The 20610-nt window shown below is 49.8% G+C and overlaps 1 protein-coding gene across 1 annotated transcript; it reads right to left on the bottom strand.

Annotated features, from left to right (window-relative positions):
- Window positions 1–430: 430 nt before the first annotated feature.
- Window positions 431–12099, bottom strand: B9D1 (B9 domain containing 1). The gene is made up of 7 exons (XM_075899789.1): window positions 11939–12099; window positions 8762–8830; window positions 6252–6363; window positions 4673–4769; window positions 3985–4047; window positions 2650–2717; window positions 431–2473 (listed from the first exon to the last, which is right to left on the bottom strand). The coding sequence occupies exons 1-7, from the start codon at window positions 12002–12004 to the stop codon at window positions 2328–2330; spliced, it is 621 nt and encodes a 206-aa protein (XP_075755904.1). The 5' UTR covers window positions 12005–12099; the 3' UTR covers window positions 431–2327.
- Window positions 12100–20610: the final 8511 nt, after the last annotated feature.

The following is a 20610-nucleotide window of genomic DNA, read 5'->3' on the forward strand; positions in this document are numbered from 1 at the left end:
TCCTGTATCCAAAATACCCTAGAGAGTCATATCTGAAGAAACTCACTGTATCGCTGTTGGAGTCAAGTTTGGGATTTTTCCTCTGTTTAATAGGGTACCATGCATGGAATCCTCATGCAGTTTTGCTCTCATTGTTCAGAGGGGTTAAGTCATTTCAAGTGAGTAAAAATCTCCAGGGTATTATATTTCACTTGTGCTGAGTTATTTATCTCTGCTTTCAAATATTCCAAATCTGATCTATCAAGGTACTTACATGGCCACATTGTAACAAAGTACTAAAAACCCCAATATCTTTCTCTTGATTAATTTGAGTGTAGTTGTGGCTTTGTAGTAGAACAGTTCATTATAATGGGTGTTAGTGTTATAATTCAAAACGCACAATGATGATAGAGAACAAAAGCTAATGCATGAAAAAATAAACCGAGCAACATAGATTTGTAAAATCATTTATAAAACTACAAAATGATTAGGGAATGCAGCTACGCTCCAAAATGCTTTCTATTACCTTTATCATTCATATTTACAAAATACAGTGTTTATTGTGTAGACTTTACATGCATCAAGAATTATGGTAACGTAAGTAACTTGCTTTATTTAATATTACTGTGATGTGCAGTGGTTTAAAATTAGTTTTTCTTTGTGCTTGTTTTTCCACAGGCTTTTTAATCTAAGTGACTTATAAACAGGGCTGAAATAATATTAATGCTGGTCTTCTCATGCTATTTGAAGTCAACATGTGCCGCAATATAGTCTCTCAAGTTGTTAAATAATCAGATGTCTCTCTATGGATTTCAGTTTTGGACACAAAGGATGGGGGAAAATGCCATAAGACTAGAACTTGTGTTATTTTGGACTGTATGTCTAAACTGCATAAAAATACTGTGGCACTGGTCAGCTTAATCAGGCTTGGACTGCAGGGCTAAAAATGGGGGCATAGATGCAGGTTGGCACCTGGGCTCTGAGACCCATGCCCACATCCAGACTCTCAGAACCAGGGCTCCAGCTGCAGCCCAAATATCCACGCTGCCATTTTATAGCTCTGCAGCCCAAGTCAGATGACCTTGGCCTGCTCCTGCAGTGTAGACATATTCTCTGAATGAAGGCCTCTCTTGTACCCTTATGCTGCAGCTGTCTGAGAACAGTGGGTTAGCTTTGGAGCTACTGCCATGTACAGTCATAAGAAACACTATTACGAGGCTTTCTACGGTAATATAACCAGGGAGAAAAACCTTCAATCAAATGTGAAAGTCAGCACATTATTTTCCTTATTTGTGCTGGTTACTGAAAGCCAGGGTATAGGACCCATTTAAACTGCCTGCCTGCCTCACAGCCTATCCTGTACTTTGACTAGACTGCTGAATTTGTGCTATCACAGGCATTTCATTGGGGGAAAGCTGCTACTGTCATCACAGAGTTATTTCTTTAGGTTACTGTGGGAATCAAGCATATGGAAGAGCTGGGCTAAGTGGGCAAGTGAAGATGTATCTTCAGCAATAACCAAGAGGATGCACAAATCCCAAAATTTTGCATAATGAGGGAGAGGTGCCCTGATTGCTACTCCTGGTAATTCCCTCCAGCAGTGGGTCTCAGTAATAGATTGGAGCAGGGGATTCCTCATTGCTTATGGCTGAATGCACAGCCTGTTTACTTGCGCTACTTGCTCTTTTCCACGTCCTCACACACAGATCTATTTCCTCCTTGGTATCTGCACTTGCTACTAGTGCCAATGAGCATGAAGCAAGGGGATATTAAACACTTCACTGTGTGTGAATTCTTCCCCCTAAAACAAACCTTTTGTTGGTGTGCATAAGCCTGATTTGGAGAAGGAGAGGAAACTGGAAAGGGAAGAGTCTTTTGGATTTTGCTTTTCTTAAAAGTATGAAACAATAGAAAACTGCTTTAATTGAAAACTATGGAAGGATTTACTCATATTGCATATCAAATATTTTAGCGAGCAAATTCTAAAGCACTTCCAAAAGAGAGTATAATAGAAGACTGTAGTAGCAGTATGAAGAAGAAACATTGCTTTTTCCAGGGAAAGTGTCTGATTGTTCCACTTTAGTCTCAAATTCCCTTCATGTATTGCAATTTGAGTTTCCTCCTTCTACTTCAAAACCGTTGGTAAACAATTTCAGGCCTGCTTTGATGTTTTGAACACATTTTTTTAAACGTAAACTGGAAAATTCATTAACTAATATATACAAAAGTTGATAATAAAAAGATATTTTGCAACATACCTTATGGCTTGAGCTTTCCAATTAAAATAGAATATCAATACAAGGAAGGTGCCTGTCTCTCACGGGCACCTTTGAAAACCTCCCCATTGTTTAATGTTTATGAATCCCCTCTGTAAGAGACACCACTGAAGGGTTCTGCATGTCAGCCGGGCTTACATCATAGCCCAGTTTCTTCATGTCTTTAGTCACCACGTTGAAGGAAATGGTCACAAAGCCTTGGGATTGCACCGTGGTCACTAGAAATAGGAAAACACCATTAGCTAGTTCAGCTGATTGAACTGGCATTAGACGCCCCACAGAACACCAGGGTGGGGTTATTCTCAGCAGGCTTAAATAATCTTCTAAAGCTTTAACAAAGAAACGGAATGGTCAAAGTCTGGTCCATAGTCACAGAGGAATTACAGTCATTTACCTTCTCGTCCTTCTCCCTGAGCTACCACTTTTGGGTCCGTGAACTCTGGTCGTCTTCCCATGAGCCAACTTGGAGAAGGAGAAAAGAAAACAACTTACTTGGGGGCTAGGGGGAGGGGGTGTCACACTTGTTAACAGACTTGTTGCAAGGAAGTTTCATTGTATACCTGGAAATAAAATAAATATCACCCCCCTCCCTGTTCATAGTAGTTATTTCTGAGGGACGGAAGGTCGGTTTCTGTCAAAGATATTTTAACAGCACCTATCTTTAAGGATTTGAGGGAGACCTAATACTTTGTTATGCTGAGCAATATCTGTGTATATTAAAAGCATTTGCGTTCCATTAATTAGGAAAAGGTTATAAAAATACACACTGGACAGGGAAATCTGTGCAAGCATATGCTGTACCTTTCCTTTATAGCAGCGGTGGGGAACTGGACAATTTTAGTAATCGTGTAACTGTTAAAAAATTGTTGTTGCTACAGGATTACTAAAAACCATGAAATCTAACATCCCTATTTTCTGAAAACATTTCCTGTGAAGTCCAAGGTCTCCATCAGTACTCTTAAACACCGATATTTTGTATTAGGATGGAGAAAAAAAAGAGAGAAAAAGAACAATAAAAGTGTATATAAATGAAAGAGGCAGTTATTGTTCAAGAAAAACAACCGATTGCAACCAATATATACAGACACTCATTCTTAGAATGTAAACATGTCCCTTGGGGAATAGTCCAATTTTAATTTTAACAACTTTTTATGCTGTATTTAACATTCTGCATCCTCATAATGATTGTTTTCATCATGGAGTAATTACAGCAGCAGATGTTGCTGAATTACATGAAGAAAAATAAGTGTAATATTAGTGAAATCTATTCTAGAAAGAAATTAATGTGTTCACTTCAAGTCTATATAGGAAAGCAGCTTTGTTTGCACTCTTACTCACACCATTTCATCAGTGGCAATGTTTTCTCTTTCGGAAGCCTCAGTGAATAGAAGGGAATGTGTGGTTGGTTGTGTTTGCCATTATATGGTGGCTACTTTTCAAAGAGACAAACAGCTCTGTCTTGGCAGGAATCCAGCAAATGCTTTTCAAAGTCATGCTTTCAAATGCATGGATAAGAAGAAGGATGAAGATACAGAGTATCACTCCAAGTAGATGGCTAATGCTACATTTTAAGGTAAGGCTTTATAAGTAAAGCCATATTGCCCATTAAACTCATGAGCAATGTCTTTACCCATACAGAAACTCACGCGTGTACACAATGAATAGACACACCATCAATTAAAACAAAAATGTCCCTTCTCATGTCATTAACATCACTTTTGATTATTACCTTGTCAATTTTTGCAGCTTAGATGTGGATTCTGGAACAAACATAGGAATGGTTCTTCTATGACTAAAATGGAATTGATAGAGAGATTGTATGTATTGATGAAATGCACCTACTACCAATTTCCAATACTCCTGTTTGTATTATAATAATGAAAGTACAAATACAGATTTAAAAAATGAGGTGAGACCTCCACAAGTAACTTGTAAGAATAAAATCAAACTTTCCAATGCACAGCTTGCATGGGAAACTTGCAAAGGGCACCAGGCCAGCTGGGGGAGCCCCTTAAACCTGGAATGGTACAGTCCTCTCAGGAGATGAGACAGTGCAGAACTGAAGACTTGCATGCCCAGACACTCCAAAGCATTTAGGTGCCTATGTCCCACTGAAAGCAATAGGGGTTTGGTGCCTCAAGCCCTTTCAGGATCTGGGCCAGTTCACCTGCCCTCCCATCCACAAATTAAAACTAGCCCTATGCTGAATAAAAGGCATCAAGGCTCAGTTCTGATGACCCAGTGTCTGTCAGAGAATAGATTCCATGTCCATGGCATAAGCAAGTTATAGAGATGCTTGGGGGCATTTATTTTGGCTCTGATAATTTTACCTTCGAAAATAACAAGATGGAGCTAAGGTCAAATTATATCTGGGGAGGAACATCTCAAACAGAAAGATGAACCAACCCTTAACCCACCTTCCAGGTACGAATGGAACATGAACAGCTCCATAACCTCGGACGACATCATTTCCAAAAAGATCAGGGCCATAGACGCTTACTACTATTTGGGGCCCTTAAAAAGAAAACAGGTGTTAATATAAAGGGAGTTAAGGGCAAGGAAGGAGATGGATTTGGCCCTAAAATTTCTTAAATGCATTACTAACCCGCTGTTATTTAACAGTACCTGAAAGCAACTATAGATGGTCAAGAACTGCTGGTCCAAATATGTATTTAGTTACCTGTATTAGGGAACTACTAGCCAGTAGGCATAGGAAAGCAAACTGCTAATTGTACAGGTTGTACCTCCCTTAAACAGGACTCTCTGGTCTGGCAACATCTGTGGTCTGGTAGGACCACAGATGTTCCTGGACCACAGCACCCAGGTATAGGGAGGTCTGGCCTTGGGGCAGAAGCGCAGCAGAGGGGGGCTGGCAACTCAGCCAGGAGCCCAGTATTAGGAGGATTGGGGGACAATGCAGTGGGGAAATCTGGTCCCAGCAATTGGGCAGGAGCAAAGGGCCGGCCCTGGCTGCAGAGCCCTGGAGGTGGACAGGGAGCTCTGGCCCCAGCAGCTGCAGGGCCAGCAGGAGCTGGAGAGCTCCGGCCCAGGAAACGACAGCAGGGTGGGCTGAAGCACTAGTTGGGGGGGGGGTGGGGGAGTTTAGCAAAGGTCAGAAGGAGAGGGACCTCCCGTGGTCTGGCAAATCCCCTCGTTTGGGACTGGTCAGGCCCTGAGGGTGCCGGACCAGGGAGGTCCAACCTGTATTACTGAAATAGTGTAAAGTTTTCTGGCTACGTCTACAATGGCAAGATTTTGCACAAATACTCTTTAACCCAAGAGTTTTTGCGTTAAGAGTATTTGCGCAAGAGAGCGTCTACACTGGCATGTGCTTTTATGTAAGAGATGTGCTTTTGTGCCAAAGCATCTGTGCCAGTGTAGATGCTCTCTTATGCAAGAAAACTCCGATGGCCATTTTAACCATCGGGCTTTCTTGCTCCTGAAATTCATGTTGCCTGTCTACGCTGGCCTCTAGTGCAAGAACACTTGCGCAAGAGGGCTTATTCCTGAGCGGGAGCATCATAATTCTTGCGCAAGAAGCACTGATTTCTTACATTAGAATGTCAGTGTTCTTGCACAAGTACTCGTGGCCAGTGTAGACAGGCAGCAAGTTTTTGCGCAAGACCGGCTGCTTTGGCGCAAAATCTTGCCAATGTAGACGTAGCCTATGATTTCTATGATATCCCCATTTAGGAAAGGTAACAAAATGCATTACCTAAAAGCACAATCAAGAGAAAACACAAACTAGACTCAACAGAACAAAAGTCACAATATTAGTTGGTTTATCCTTTATTCACAAGGCAAAATGTGACACAGAGCCATGCATGTTTGTGATTTCCAATAACTGCTGGGCATAGTCTCCTTTATTCAGAAGGTCATGCCAGTAATATGTTATGGAGACTCACAGAATTGCTTTCAGCTTTCCATTCCAGAACTACAATCTTCAAATACCAAGTACCTGTATTCAGTCATACATTTTCTTAGTGGTTTACTTACAGCCATAGGGGTTGGTACTTTTGAAGGTAATGTCAATTGGAAAATTCCACACAAGGGCTTGCTGTGCATCTCTGTTTTTAGAAGTGATCTGAGATATTCCCTCTTCCAAACCCTAAAACAAAAGCTTACATATTGTATAAATACAAGCGGCTGATATTCACCCACATTATACAGAAAGTATGTATGCTTTTCATGTCTACAAAACTTGAATGCCTGCTTTCAGATAGACCAAGGGTGGACAATTAATTTCACAGGGGAGCCACTTAATGAATTTTGGTACGTGATCACGGGCTGGCTCCACGCCCAAAAGGGCAGAGCCTGGGGCGGGAAGGGCAGGGCTGGGGACTAGCCTCCCGCAGGATTGTCTAGGCCAGAGGCTTTGCATTAAAAACACAGCAAAGGACTTGTGGCTCCTGACTCTTCCGCTACTTTGTTGCCTGGTAGCTGCATAAGGTTGCTGCAGCCATTGAAAGGGCTCACAGCTCATTCCCCTGCTGGGGTAGTGCCGTGACCAGGAGCCATTTAAATAGGATCCTGCTGCCTGAGCCATCGCCTGGAAATTCGGTGGCACAGGGAGCACAATATAAATAGAAAGCAGCCAGATGCAGTCCACGGGCTGGATTCAAGTGATAGGGAGGCCGCATCCAGCCCCCGGGGTGCATCTTGCCTGGTCCTGAGATAGACCATCAAGGTCAAGCTCCAGTCCCTGCCCCAAAGAGCTTACATTTTTAATATCCAAAGCTCCTTCCCTTCCATCTGTGCATACGATATTTTGCATGTGCAAACACAGGGTTGGGCATGCAAACTGATGCAAAATTAAATCCATTTAAAATCTGACCCTTATTCATACTGCTTTGCCAATTAGCTCATCCTATCCACATTTATGAAAAGCATTGACTGGATTCATAATAACTAACAATAGAAAGTGCTTTGATTATGTAAACCACAAAACAAGGGATAAGAGTAACTAAACCAATAACAACACACAGCACATACACAACATTCTAGTTTTTCGAAGTGCTGTACCAGGATTAGCACTTCCTCTGAAATGGGACAGAATAATTAATCTCACTTTCTAAATGAGGGAATATTAGAACTCAGAAAAGTGAAGTGATTTGTTTAGTAATCAGGGCAGAGATGATATTAGAATTCCGGATATAGTCCCAGTACATTAGACCACCTCATCTTTCCAAGACAATGTAAAAGGAAAGACACTTGTAGCTCCCATCTCCATCTGAGGCTACATTTACACTGCAGAGTTTTTGCGCAAAAACTTGCGGAGCGTCCACACTACAAAGTACAGTTAATTGTAAGAACTCAGAGTATTTTTCCTCTTTCTACGAGGAATAAGCCTTTTTGCGCAAGAGCTCTTGTGTAAAAAGCCATGTGTGGATGGGCAACCGGAGTTTCTTGTGCAAGAAACCCTTACGGCTAAAATGGCCATCACAGCTTTCTTGTGCAAGAGTGTGTCCATGATGCCATGGACACTCTTGTGCAAAAGCACATCTCTTGCGCAAAAGCACATGGCAGTGTGGACGTGCTCTTGTGCAACAAGTCTGCAGTGTAGACGTAGTCTTAGTGTGTGTATTTCCTAAGTTATTATTTAGCATTGGGATTAGTGTAACACTTAGGAGCTCCGGTCATGGATCAAGACCACTATTCCCTCTAATTTTTCCCACCCCTGAGCGGAATGAATTTTCTTATGGGCACCAATGGGTAGGTGATGCACACATCACCTTTGTACTGATGCACATAATTTATGTGGCAGGAGTAGAGACAAGGGGTTCTGATTGCAGGAGGGGGCTCGGGGCTGGGGCAGAGTGAGTGTGCTTAGCCCGAGCTTGCATGTGGGCTCTAGGATGGGACTGAGGTTGAGAAGGTGGGACTGAGGGTTGAGGTACAAGAGCTCTGGCATGAGGATGAGGGATTTGGGGTGTAGGAAGGGAGGGCTCCAAGTTTGGAAAGGGGCTCAGGGCTTGGATGCAAAAGGGGGTACAGGCTTAAATGATTACCTGGTAAGCATCATCCTTAACGGGTGATGCTTACCAGGTAACAGTTAACCAGTGCTCAAGAGCAGCCCCCTGCCCATGGCCTGCCACAGGCAGAGGGCTACTCCAGCCCCTGCAAAGGATGGAAGTAGCAGGGCTGAAGCAACCCCCACTTGGGGGGCAGGGGGCTGCTCTTACCCGCCTTTAGTTGGTTAACCGGTTACACACCGTGTTTAACTCGTTAACCGAAGCAATGGGATTTCCCATCCCTAATACAGGCTGCAGTGTGGGCGGTGGGGGGCCTTGGGGGTGCAGGAGGGTGCTCAGTGCTGGGGGGCTTCCCCGAGTGGTTCCCTGCTGGGGATGGTGAGGGGGGCCCCCCTTCCCTAGGCTGGCAGCGAGGGGCTCCCCTCCCCGCGCATGAGTGGGGCTCCACGGGAACGTAGCCCCCCAGCCCCAGGGACCATCCACCCCCCCCCCCAGCCTGACCTCGGGGGCGCCATGGCGGGGGGCGCAACTCACCGTGGTGGGGGCCCAGTCGGGGCCGTAGACGAAGCAGAACTTGCAGTAGAGCTCGTCGCACGCCGGGAACTCGAAAGGAAAGAAAACCCGGTGAGTGGGAGGGGGGCCTGTGCGGGGGGGCTGAGCTCTCAGCCGGGGGGGGGGGCTGTGCGGGGGGGCGCTGAGCTCTCAGCCGGGGGGGGGGGGTTGTGCGGGGGGGGGCTGTGCGGGGGGCTGGGGCTGAGCTCTCAGCCGGGGGGGGCTGTGCGGGGGGCTGGGGCTGAGCTCTCAGCCGGGGGGGGGGGCTGTGCGGGGGGCTGAGGCTGAGCTCTCAGCCGGGGGGGGGCTGTGCGGGGGGCTGAGGCTGAGCTCTCAGCCGGGGGGAGCTGTGCGGGGGGGGGGCTGAGCTCTCAGCCGGGGGGGGGGGGCTGTGCGGGGGGGGCGCTGAGCTCTCAGCCGGGGGGGGGGGGCTGTGCGGGGGGGGGCTGAGCTCTCAGCCGGGGGGGGGCTGTGCGGGGGGGGGCTGAGCTCTCAGCCGGGGGGGGGCTGTGCGGGGGGCTGGGGCTGAGCTCTCAGCCGGGGGGGGGGCTGTGCGGGGGGGGGGCTGAGCTCTCAGCCGGGGGGGGCTGTGCGGGGGGGGGCTGAGCTCTCAGCCGGGGGGGGGGCTGTGCGGGGGGGGCGCTGAGCTCTCAGCCGGGAGGGGGGGCTGTGCGGGGGGGGGCTGAGCTCTCAGCCGGGGGGGGGCTGTGCGGGGGGGGGCTGAGCTCTCAGCCGGGGGGGGGCTGTGCGGGGGGGGGCTGAGCTCTCAGCCGGGGGGGGCTGTGCGGGGGGGCGCTGAGCTCTCAGCCGGGGGGGGGCTGTGCGGGGGGCGCTGAGCTCTCAGCCGGGAGGGGGGCTGTGCGGGGGGGGCTGAGATCTCAGCCGGGAGGGGGGCTGTGCGGGGGGGGGCTGAGCTCTCAGCCGGGGGGGGGGCTGTGCGGGGGGGCGCTGAGCTCTCAGCCGGGGGGGGCTGTGCTCTCAGCCGGGGGGGGCTGTGCGGAGGGCTGGGGCTGAGCTCTCAGCCGGGGGGGGCTGTGCGGGGGGGGGGCTGAGCTCTCAGCCGGGGGGGGGTGCTGTGCGGGGGGGGGCTGAGCTCTCAGCCGGGGGGGGGGCTGTGCGGGGGGGGGGCTGAGCTCTCAGCCGGGGGGGTGCTGTGCGGGGGGGGGCTGAGCTCTCAGCCGGGGGGGGGGGGCTGTGCGGGGGGGCGCTGAGCTCTCAGCCGGGGGGGGCTGTGCGGGGGGGGCGCTGAGCTCTCAGCCGGGGGGGGGGCTGTGCGGGGGGGCGCTGAGCTCTCAGCCGGGGGGGGGCTGTGCGGGGGGGCGCTGAGCTCTCAGCCGGGGGGGGGGCTGTGCGGGGGGGGGGGCTGAGCTCTCAGCCGGGGGGGGGGGCTGTGCGGGGGGGGGCTGAGCTCTCAGCCGGGGGGGGGGCTGTGCGGGGGGGGGGCTGAGCTCTCAGCCGGGGGGGGGCTGTGCGGGGGGGGGGCTGAGCTCTCAGCCGGGGGGGGCTGTGCGGGGGGGGGGCTGAGCTCTCAGCCGGGGGGGGGGCTGTGCGGGGGGGGGCTGAGCTCTCAGCCGGGGGGGGTTGTGCGGGGGGGGGCTGAGCTCTCAGCCGGGGGGGCTGTGCGGGGGGGGGGGCTGAGCTCTCAGCCGGGGGGGGCTGTGCTCTCAGCCGGGGGGGGCTGTGCGGAGGGCTGGGGCTGAGCTCTCAGCCGGGGGGGGCTGTGCGGGGGGGGGGCTGAGCTCTCAGCCGGGGGGGGGTGCTGTGCGGGGGGGGGGGCTGAGCTCTCAGCCGGGGGGGTGCTGTGCGGGGGGGGGCTGAGCTCTCAGCCGGGGGGGGGGCTGTGCGGGGGGGGGCTGAGCTCTCAGCCGGGGGGGGGGCTGTGCGGGGGGGCGCTGAGCTCTCAGCCGGGGGGGGCTGTGCGGGGGGGCGCTGAGCTCTCAGCCGGGGGGGGGCTGTGCGGGGGGGCGCTGAGCTCTCAGCCGGGGGGGGGGGCTGTGCGGGGGGGGGCGCTGAGCTCTCAGCCGGGGGGGGGGCTGTGCGGGGGGGGGGGCTGAGCTCTCAGCCGGGGGGGGGGCTGTGCGGGGGGGGGGCTGAGCTCTCAGCCGGGGGGGGGGCTGTGCGGGGGGGGGGGGCTGAGCTCTCAGCCGGGGGGGGGCTGTGCTGGGGGGGGGGCTGAGCTCTCAGCCGGGGGGGGCTGTGCGGGGGGGGGGGGCTGAGCTCTCAGCCGGGGGGGGGGGCTGTCGGGGGGGGGGCTGAGCTCTCAGCCGGGGGGGGGTGCTGTGCGGGGGGGGGGCTGAGCTCTCAGCCGGGGGGGGGGCTGTGCGGGGGGGGGGGCTGAGCTCTCAGCCGGGGGGGTGCTGTGCGGGGGGGGGGCTGAGCTCTCAGCCGGGGGGGGGGCTGTGCGGGGGGGGGCTGAGCTCTCAGCCGGGGGGGGGGCTGTGCGGGGGGGCGCTGAGCTCTCAGCCGGGGGGGGGCTGTGCGGGGGGGGCGCTGAGCTCTCAGCCGGGGGGGGCTGTGCGGGGGGGCGCTGAGCTCTCAGCCGGGGGGGGCTGTGCGGGGGGGGGGGCTGAGCTCTCAGCCGGGGGGGGGGCTGTGCGGGGGGGGGGGCTGAGCTCTCAGCCGGGGGGGGGCTGTGCGGGGGGGGGGCTGAGCTCTCAGCCGGGGGGGGGGCTGTGCGGGGGGGGGCTGAGCTCTCAGCCGGGGGGGGTTGTGCGGGGGGGGGGGCTGAGCTCTCAGCCGGGGGGGGGCTGTGCGGGGGGGGGGGCTGAGCTCTCAGCCGGGGGGGGCTGGTGCGGTGGGGGGGGGCTGAGCTCTCAGCCCGGGGGGGGGGGCTGTGCGGGGGGGGGGCTGAGCTCTCAGCCGGGGGGGGGGCTGTGCGGGGGGGGGGGGCTGAGCTCTCAGCCCGGGGGGGGCTGTGCGGGGGGGGGCTGAGCTCTCAGCCGGGGGGGGCTGTGCGGGGGGGGGGGCTGAGCTCTCAGCCGGGGGGGGGCTGTGCGGGGGGGGCTGAGCTCTCAGCCGGGGGGGGCTGTGCGGGGGGGGCACAGGGCCACGCTCCCCCATCCATGCTGGAGAGCCCGGAGCGAGGCTGCTCCAGCGCGCCCCTCACCGTGGCCCCCAGGCGCCAGCCGGGGCGGGGCGGGGCGGGGGGGACTCGCTCACCTGGGCGCTCTCGATCTGCCCGGTCACCATGAGCAGGAAGACCGTGGGGCCGCCGGCGGCTGCCATGGCGCCGGAGGCCGATCCCGGCCCGTTGCTAGGGGCCGCTCTCCCCGGCCCGCCTTGGATACCGGACGGCGAGGCGGCCGGGACAAACTTCCTGCCAGCGCAGCGCGGGGGGCGGGGCGGGGCGGGGCGGAATCTCGGGGGTAAAACCCCGACACGTCACCCCAGGAAGGGGAAGGGGACTCCCCCAGCTCAGTAGCTCCCCCAAGGAGAGGGAGCCCCCCCAGGGGAAGTGGGGGGCAGCCCCCAAAGGAGAGGGAGCCCCCCCCAGGGGAAGTGGGGGGCAGCCCCCAAAGGAGAGGGAACCCCCCCAGGGGAAGTGGGGGGCAGCCCCCAAAGGAGAGGGAGCCCCCCCCAGGGGAAGTGGGGTGCAGCCCCCAAAGGAGAGGGAGCCCCCCCAGGGGAAGTGGGGGGCAGCCCCCAAAGGAGAGGGAGCCCCCCCAGGGGAAATGGGGTGCAGCCCCCAAAGGAGAGGGAGCCCCCCCAGGGGAAGTGGGGGGCAGCCCCCAAAGGAGAGGGAGCCCTCCCCAGGGAAAGTGGGGTGCCGTCTCTCACATCCTGTCTCCACCCTGGCTACACCACCACTGCAAATGCACGGAAAGGGCACCAGTGTGAGCCCTACGCTACAAGCTGACGTGGCAGAATTTGCGTTCGTTTATTTCATAAGATTAATGTTCCTTTTTAAGCATTTTCTTCTATTTTTAAACAATTTCTGTTTTCACCATTACACAAACGTATCCTTCCATTTGACCCAGATTCATGAGACAGTGACTTTCAAAGTCAATCACGTGAAGCATGAACCAAAAAGCAGCATGCGCCCTAAAATACACCATTGTACACATGTACAGAGCATAGGAAGAAAGAACCCACACACACTTACAGAAACAAAGACAAACAGAAGCAATGACTGAGCATGCTGGACTGTGAACAAAAGATGGTGGCCTTCCTGCTGTTACCAGTCACGAGAGATGCCACACATGACATCACTCCTAGGATGAGTACCATATAAGTGTGACCGTAGCAGGATTAATGATGCTCCTGTCTCCGACCTCACATTTTCCCCAATTTTCTTGGTAGTGAAATTATTTAAATAAGTTATGAAAGCACAGTCAGAAAAGTTGCCTTAGGAGACTGATAACAAACGTACTCGTAAAAATACTAATTGTACAAGGGCAGTTATTGTTTTTTAATTTTTCCCGCCTGTCAATAATGAGCAATTAGTGAAGGGTAAGGACAGAGTAAGAGTATTTGCGTAGCCAGATGTGTATATTTTTGTCACATCTGACAGAGAGGTAGCCGTGTCATATTTGGCTCAGAGAGGTAGCTGTGTTAGTCTGTAACTTTAAAAACAACAAGTAGTCCTGTGACACCTTACAGACTAATAAATATATAATATCATGAGCTTTTGTGGGTAAAACCCACTTCTTTAGATGCTCCAGTCAAGCTCATCTAATGAAGTGGGTGTTACTTGAAATGGCTACACTAGGAAATTATTTCAAAATAACTTATTTTGAAATAGTGTGTCCACCCTACAGGGAAGTCTTGAAATTAGTCCAAGGTAGGCTCCCTCTGTGTGGATGTGCTACCTCAACTTGGAGCCCCAGGAAGCACTGGGGATGTAGGGGTAAACTGAAGCAGTCCATGGTACCTTGCTAAGATCTCTCATTCAAATCCTAAATTTGAGGCAAGGCCTGGAAACACAGAACAAGCAGCTAACATGACCCTGGTTTCCTTGGCAACCACATTCCAAGAGGACCTCGCTCCAATAAGACCCTGGCCGGTACCAAAACAAACTTCACGGAAGTCGTTCTCACTGTCTCCTTTAATTCTAGATGATAAACCTGGATCCCAAGGACCACACCAAGGTGAAGCAGTAATCATTCTACAATCTTAATTACAGCAAACAAAGTTGCCATCAACATGTCTTTTGTTTATGTTGGCTTATTTAGCTTGTTAGGAATAACTATCTGTATCATTGATAAGACGTTTAATTGGTGGTGGGCGGAGATACTGTCTAACCTTTGTAGTTTATTGGCTTATGTGCTCATTATGTCTTGCCGCTAGGACCTATGACATTGCTTCTACTCCGCCCACCTGCTGCCTAGATAATTCAATGTAATATTTTCATTAACTAGTGCTCTCCAGGTTAACCCCTGGTTGGTACTCCACCAGTGCTGGTGTACAATAAATCCTCATCTTGTTTTCACCTGCATCCAGCGTGTCCAGAATTATTCCCTACAGGGGAGTAATTACTTAAAAATTACTCTGGGGAGTAATTATTTCAAAATAGCAGCAGTGGAGCATCCAAAGTACCATTATTTTGAAATAACTATTTTGAAAGAAGCGTTTTTCCTCGTGAAAAGCAGGAGTTATTATTTCGAAATAACGGGTTTGGTCGTGTGGATGCACCGCTTATTATTTCAAAATAAGGGGAGTAATTTTGAAATAACTCCCCATGTAGACCAGGGCTTAGGTGCCACAGGACTGCTTGTTATTTTTAGAGAGAATCTTTCCCCCCCAATATTTCCTATATTTATCAACCAGTTTTGATAAAATGTGAAATGGAGTCAGTTTTTTCTTTTTTAGAGGCCCCACTGGGAGCTGTACAACTGCATCGGGGGATTCTGCACCCAGGATCCATACACTACACTATGCCAACTACTCTAACATGGTCCGGGCCTTGTGTTCCATGAACTTTGTAGTCTCTGTCCTTCATCTTTGACTCTGGTGCAGTGCTTCTATGCCATGGAAAATTCCGATCAGCAGGGACCTCCTCCAAATGATTTCCATAGCACCGAGTAGAATATATGGATGCTGCCATCAGAGGTGTGATTGCAGTCTATGTACACATACATACCTGAGCTAGCTTTGATCGAGCTAGCTTGAATAACAACAGCAGTGAAGTCCAGGTAGCGTGGACTGTGCAAACCTGGCGGGGGGTCCACTCAGATGGGCTGGCAGAGCCATGCTCATGTGATGAGCCTGAGGCTACATCTAGACTACAAGCCTTTTTCGAAAGAGAGCGTCTAGACTACAAGCAGATTTTTCAAAAAAGCGAGCCGCTTTTTCGAAAGAAAGTCTAGACGCTCTCTTTCGAAAAAGCACAGTTTGCATTCAATAGCGCCTTTTTTCGAAAAAATACTTCAAAAAAAGGCGTTATACCTCATATACTGCGGTTTACCGCAATTGAAAAAAAACTACCGCATTCTTTTGATTTACTTTCGAAGGAATGCGGCTGCAGTCTAGATGCAGATGAAGTTTTTTCGAAAAGCTACTTTAAAAAAAAAAAAAACCTGTAGTCGAGACACACCCTTAGAGGCCACTAGATGTCAGAGTTTCCCCATGCAAGTGTGAAATGCAAACCTAAGGGTATGAGGGGCATGATCTGATTTTAAAATCACTGACCTCTAGCTGACCCACACTTTGATTTTTATATCTCATAAACTGCAGTTGTTTTCTATCCCCCTTCCGCTATTTGGGAAAATTCCAATAATGTAGTAGACAGCCAATGTCCATGGGTCTAGGAAGAGATTTATTCCATAATCATCCATGGCAGGGTTTCTTGCATTTTGTTCTGAAGCTTTGAGCACTGGTGCACGGTTCCAGGCAGAATACTGGGTGAGGTTTGCAGCGGAGCTGATGCTGTATAACAGTTCTTATGTTCCTGGCCTTCCCTCTTCTCCAAAAATCACAGGTGAGAGGAAGAGGCTAAATTCTTCATCTGTACACCGTTTTCTGCTGCTGGGCACTTCAGGAAAGACCGTGTGACTAGGGTTGCCAGGTGTCCGGTTTTGACCCGGACAGTCCAGTATTTGAGCTTTCTGTTCGGGAAGCAAATTGAGAAAATATAAATAAGAAAATATTAATGTCCGGTATTTTCTAAATAAGATGTAATATACAGGGCTTGACAAATCGCTGTTTCTACTCACCTGTGACAAGTAGATTTCAGCCGGTCACCCCGTTCACTAGCAGCATGTGCCTGCACAATGCGGGTCTTGCGCATGCACATTGCGGGGCTGGCGAGTAGATTTCACCGCCATTTGTCAAGCCTTGATAACATAGATTGTGATGTAATGTTAAGTGTGTCCGGTATTTTTGTTGAAACCATCTGGCAACCCTACCTGTGACAGTAAGACATGTTCAGCCCTGTATAAAACATTCACAAATGCACTCACAAAGTTTTAAAGATGGAAATATTGGTGAAAAATAACACAGTGGTTACTGATCAATATTTCAAAAACAAAGGAAGAAATGCTTTGTTTTTGAAATATTTTGAAATATAAAGAAATGCTTTATTATTTTGATTTAAATAATCGCGGCTTCATTTAAATTTACATGGCTGCCGTGCTGAGCTTCCAAACAGCTGATCAGCTGTTTGTTGGCTCAGCGTGCTAGTCTGTACGCTCCCGTGCCGACCTGAAAGCCCCTTATCGACCTCCCCGTTCTCCCCGTTATGCCTCGTAGGATGAGGTTTATCGGGGAGGTCGATAAAGGGCTTTCATGTCGACAGGGGAGCGTCCGGACTAGCGCGCTGAGCCAACAAACAGCTGATCAGCTGTTTGTTGGCTCAGTGCAGCAGCCATGTAAATTTAAATGAACGTAAGAACATAAGAACGGCCGTACTGGGTCAGACCAAAGGTCCATCTAGCCCAGTATCCTGTCTACCGACAGTGGCCAGCACCAGGTGCCCCAGAGAGGGTGGACCGAAGACAATGATTAAGCGATTTGTCTCCTGCCATCCCTCTCCAGCCTCTGACAAACAGAGGCCAAGGACACCATTTTATCCCCTGGCTAATAGCCTTTTATGGACCTAACCTCCATGAATTTATCCAGCTTCTCTTTAAACTCTCTTATAGTCCTAGCCTTCACAGCCTCCTCTGGCAAGGAGTTCCACAGGTTGACTACATGCTGTGTGAAGAAGAACTTTCTTTTATTAGTTTTAAACCTGCTATCCATTAATTTCATTTGGTGTTGTGCTCTAGTTCTTCTATTATGGGAACTAATAAATAACTTTTCTTTATTGGCCCTCTCCACACCACTCATGATTTTATAGACCTCTATCATATCCCCCCTCAGTCTCCTCTTTTCTAAACTGAAAAGTCCCAGTCGCTTTAACCTCTCCTCATATGGGACACATTCCAAACCCCAAATCATTTTAGTTGCCCTTTTCTGAACCCTTTCAAGGCCAAAATATCTTTTTTGAGGTGAGGAGACCACATCTGTACACAGTATTCAAGATGTGGGCATACCATAGTTTTATACAGGGGCAGTAAGATATTCTGGGTCTTATTTTCTATCCCTTTTCTAATAATTCCTAGCATCCTATTTGCCTTTTTGACCGCCGCTGCACTCTGTGTGGAAGTTTTCAGAGAACTGTCCACGATAACTCCAAGATCTCTTTCCTGATTTGTCGTAGCCAAATTAGCCCCCATCATACTATACATATAGTTGGGGTTATTTTTCCCGATGTGCATTACTTTACACTTATCCACATGAAATTTCATTTGCCATTTTGTTGCCCAATCACTCAGTTTGGTGAGATCTTCTTGGAGTCCCTCACGGTCTGCTTCTGTCTTGACTATCCTAAACAGTTTGGTATCATCTGCAAATTATTATTTAAATCGCGGCTTCATTTCCCTTTGCCAAACAAACAAATCTACATGGCTCCATCGACGGAGCCATGTAGTTTAGACGTACCCTTACTGTCTCTATTTACTACCCATAGATATTCCCAGGACAAAAATCAATTCAAGCAAATTCCAATTTGTTCCTGAATATGCAAATCATCATTACAGCCAGATCCATGAAACAGCAACCCACTCACATTATCTTACATATGCTTGGCAGATTCTAGCAGTCATTGGACAGATGAAATGCAAACAAATAAACAAAAAATTGTTGTATCAAGTCAGCCTCAAAGTTTTCTTTATTCCAAACTATTCTTCTGCTTTCTTTACACTAAATAGAAATGAATTATCAAAGTAGACAATTCTATCTGTTGCTCCTCCAGCACTTAAATCATACTGCAGGTTGAACCACTAATCCAATCTAATCTGCTCTGGTAACATCCATGGTCCAGCATGATTTTAGTGAGCTGGATGTCCACTGATCATGGGTGTGGCCAAAGTTCCCATGGTCCCATAAAGTTTGTTTACAGCTTCCAGTCCTCGCGCTCAATGTTCTGTGCTGCTATTTAGCTTTAATTTACCTCTAAATATCTTCTAAGCACCCGATAGGCAGTGTTTGTCTTGGTAATGCTGCTAGACAATACTGAACGCCTGTGGTTTGGCAAATTCTCTGGTTCAGCACAGGTCAGGTCTCAAAGCTACTGGACTAGAGAATTTCAATCTGTACATTACTGTATACCTATGTAGCACTGCTAATGGCCACTAGATATCACTAATGCTTTACCAGCTGCCGTACAGAAGTGAAATACAAACAGTCCAAACCGTTAAAAGGAAATATGTTGCATACTAATGTTGAAATAAAGTTTAAAGGCACCACAGTATTTTACATGGCAAAAATAAGCATATAGTTTCTGCACAGTAATTGTCAAACACATAAAGTCATGATTTCTAAGGAGCTCTGTCATTATCAGAACACTCTTGCAGGTTGTGTTATAAAATGGGAATTACGACAAGGTGCATATTATTATAAAGGAAGGGTTTACAATGTATTTTATGAGAGAGGACTGCATAATACAATTAACATAATGATAGTGTTTAATATACTGCCTGTCATCTGAAAGAGCTAATACGGCTTCACAAGTGCTCTGCTTACGATTCCACCACAATGCCTTAGGGGTGTAGTGGGGTTTCCAGCTAGCGCAGCACTGTGGGGAGAAGGGAAATTTTGCCTAAGGGGGAAGGACGGCTGCTTGACTGATACAGCTGGGACATTGGACTGGGGATCATTCAGTGCTACAGATCTGGTCTACACTTCAATTTTGCTGCCATAACTGTCAGGAATGTGTGTGTACGGGGGAGGGAGAAGAAAATCACCCCTGGCCTTCCACATAGCTCTGACAGAATAATCCGACCATAAAATCCTAGAACACTAGAACTGGAAGAGAGCTCAAGAGGTCACCAAATCCAGTCTCCTGCCCTCTCAGAAGGACCAACCATTCTAGACCATCCCTGACAGCTGTCTGTCTAACCTGCTCTTAAATATCTCCAGTGATGGAGATTCCACAGCCTCCCTAGGCAATTTATTCCAGTGCATAACCACCCTGACAGGAAGTTTTCCTTCATCTCCAACCTAAATCTAAAGCCCAGACTGCTATCCCAGGAAAAAAAAAAGGGCCTTTTGCTGGTATTGCTTGTTTAATTTGGAGACCCGGTGCAAGCTGCTAGCAGAAGCACTCTTTAGCTTGTATTAACTGCACTTTTACTAGGGAGGTTTATCAGCAACCCTTGCTAGTGTAGACAACGCCTGAGTCTGTAGAGCCTGAGCTATAGAGCCAGGTTCTGTTGGGGAGTTAGAACATCTCCACAGCTCCTGTGGACTGGCAGCATATAACACACCCTGATCAGTGGCTTTCAGCAATACCCAAACTACTGGTTGGACACACAATATTGTTAATAGCCACAAAGCGCAGACTGGCTCCTATCAAAGAGCCTTACACAGGCAGGGCTGGGACGAAACAGCACATCCTCGCTGAGCCGGTATCCATCCCTAGAAGCAGTGCCTCTCAGGGCCTAACAGCTGCTCTTGGCTTTGCACTGTCACTGATACTAGTGGGGCTTAGTCTCCATGGCGATGAGCACATAATTTCCATGATAGATACTTGGTGCTCAGCAACTCACACTGAAGTTAATTGGAGTTAGGAGCAATGCTCCCTGGAAACTGAGTGCTTGGGCGGGCATTGAGCAGAAATTAGCAGAGCCCTCCCAGCCTGCAGCATGTTTGTACTGGTGATGCACACCCATGTATGCCTTGGTGCATGCAACAAAATTTATTCTACACAGAGATGGAAAAAATTAGAAGGAACTTTGGTTAAGAGCTTAACTCCTGTGCCTTTGAGCAACTGGGCTTTGGTGAATGGTGGTAGTTACAGAACCATAGAAATGTCAGGCAGGAATGGTATCCCCTCCTCCACTGAAGCAGGACCCAGTAAACCTAGACTGGCATATGTCCAAACTGTTCTTAAAAACCTTTGGGCACAGGAATTCCACAACGCCTTCTTACACCCTTCTAACTACCCTTGTAGGTAGGTAGCTTTTCCTACTAACTTAAATCTTCCTGTGGCAGATTAAGCCCATTATTTTGTGTCCTACATTTGCTGGATATGGAAAATAACTGAGCCCAATCCTCTTTTTCTCTGCCCTTAACATATTTGAAGTCTCTTATCCTTCCGCCCCCGCTCTGTTTATCCTTTTCTCAAGTATAAACAGGCCAGTTTTTTTAACCTTTCCTCCCAGGTCAGCATGTCTAAGCCTTTTATAGCATTTTGTTGCTCTCCTCTGGGCTCTTTTTTTTGCATCGCATTGTGGGCACCTGTTCAATTTGTGATCCACGACAACTCCAAAACCCTTTCCAGCAGAAACCTAGCCAGTTCCCCCCCCCCATTTTTGTAGTTGTGCATGTGATTTTTCCTGCCTAAGTGAATT

This window comes from Pelodiscus sinensis, chromosome 16 (genome assembly GCF_049634645.1).
Source record: "Pelodiscus sinensis isolate JC-2024 chromosome 16, ASM4963464v1, whole genome shotgun sequence".
In the NCBI taxonomy this organism is placed as follows: Eukaryota; Metazoa; Chordata; order Testudines; family Trionychidae; genus Pelodiscus; species Pelodiscus sinensis.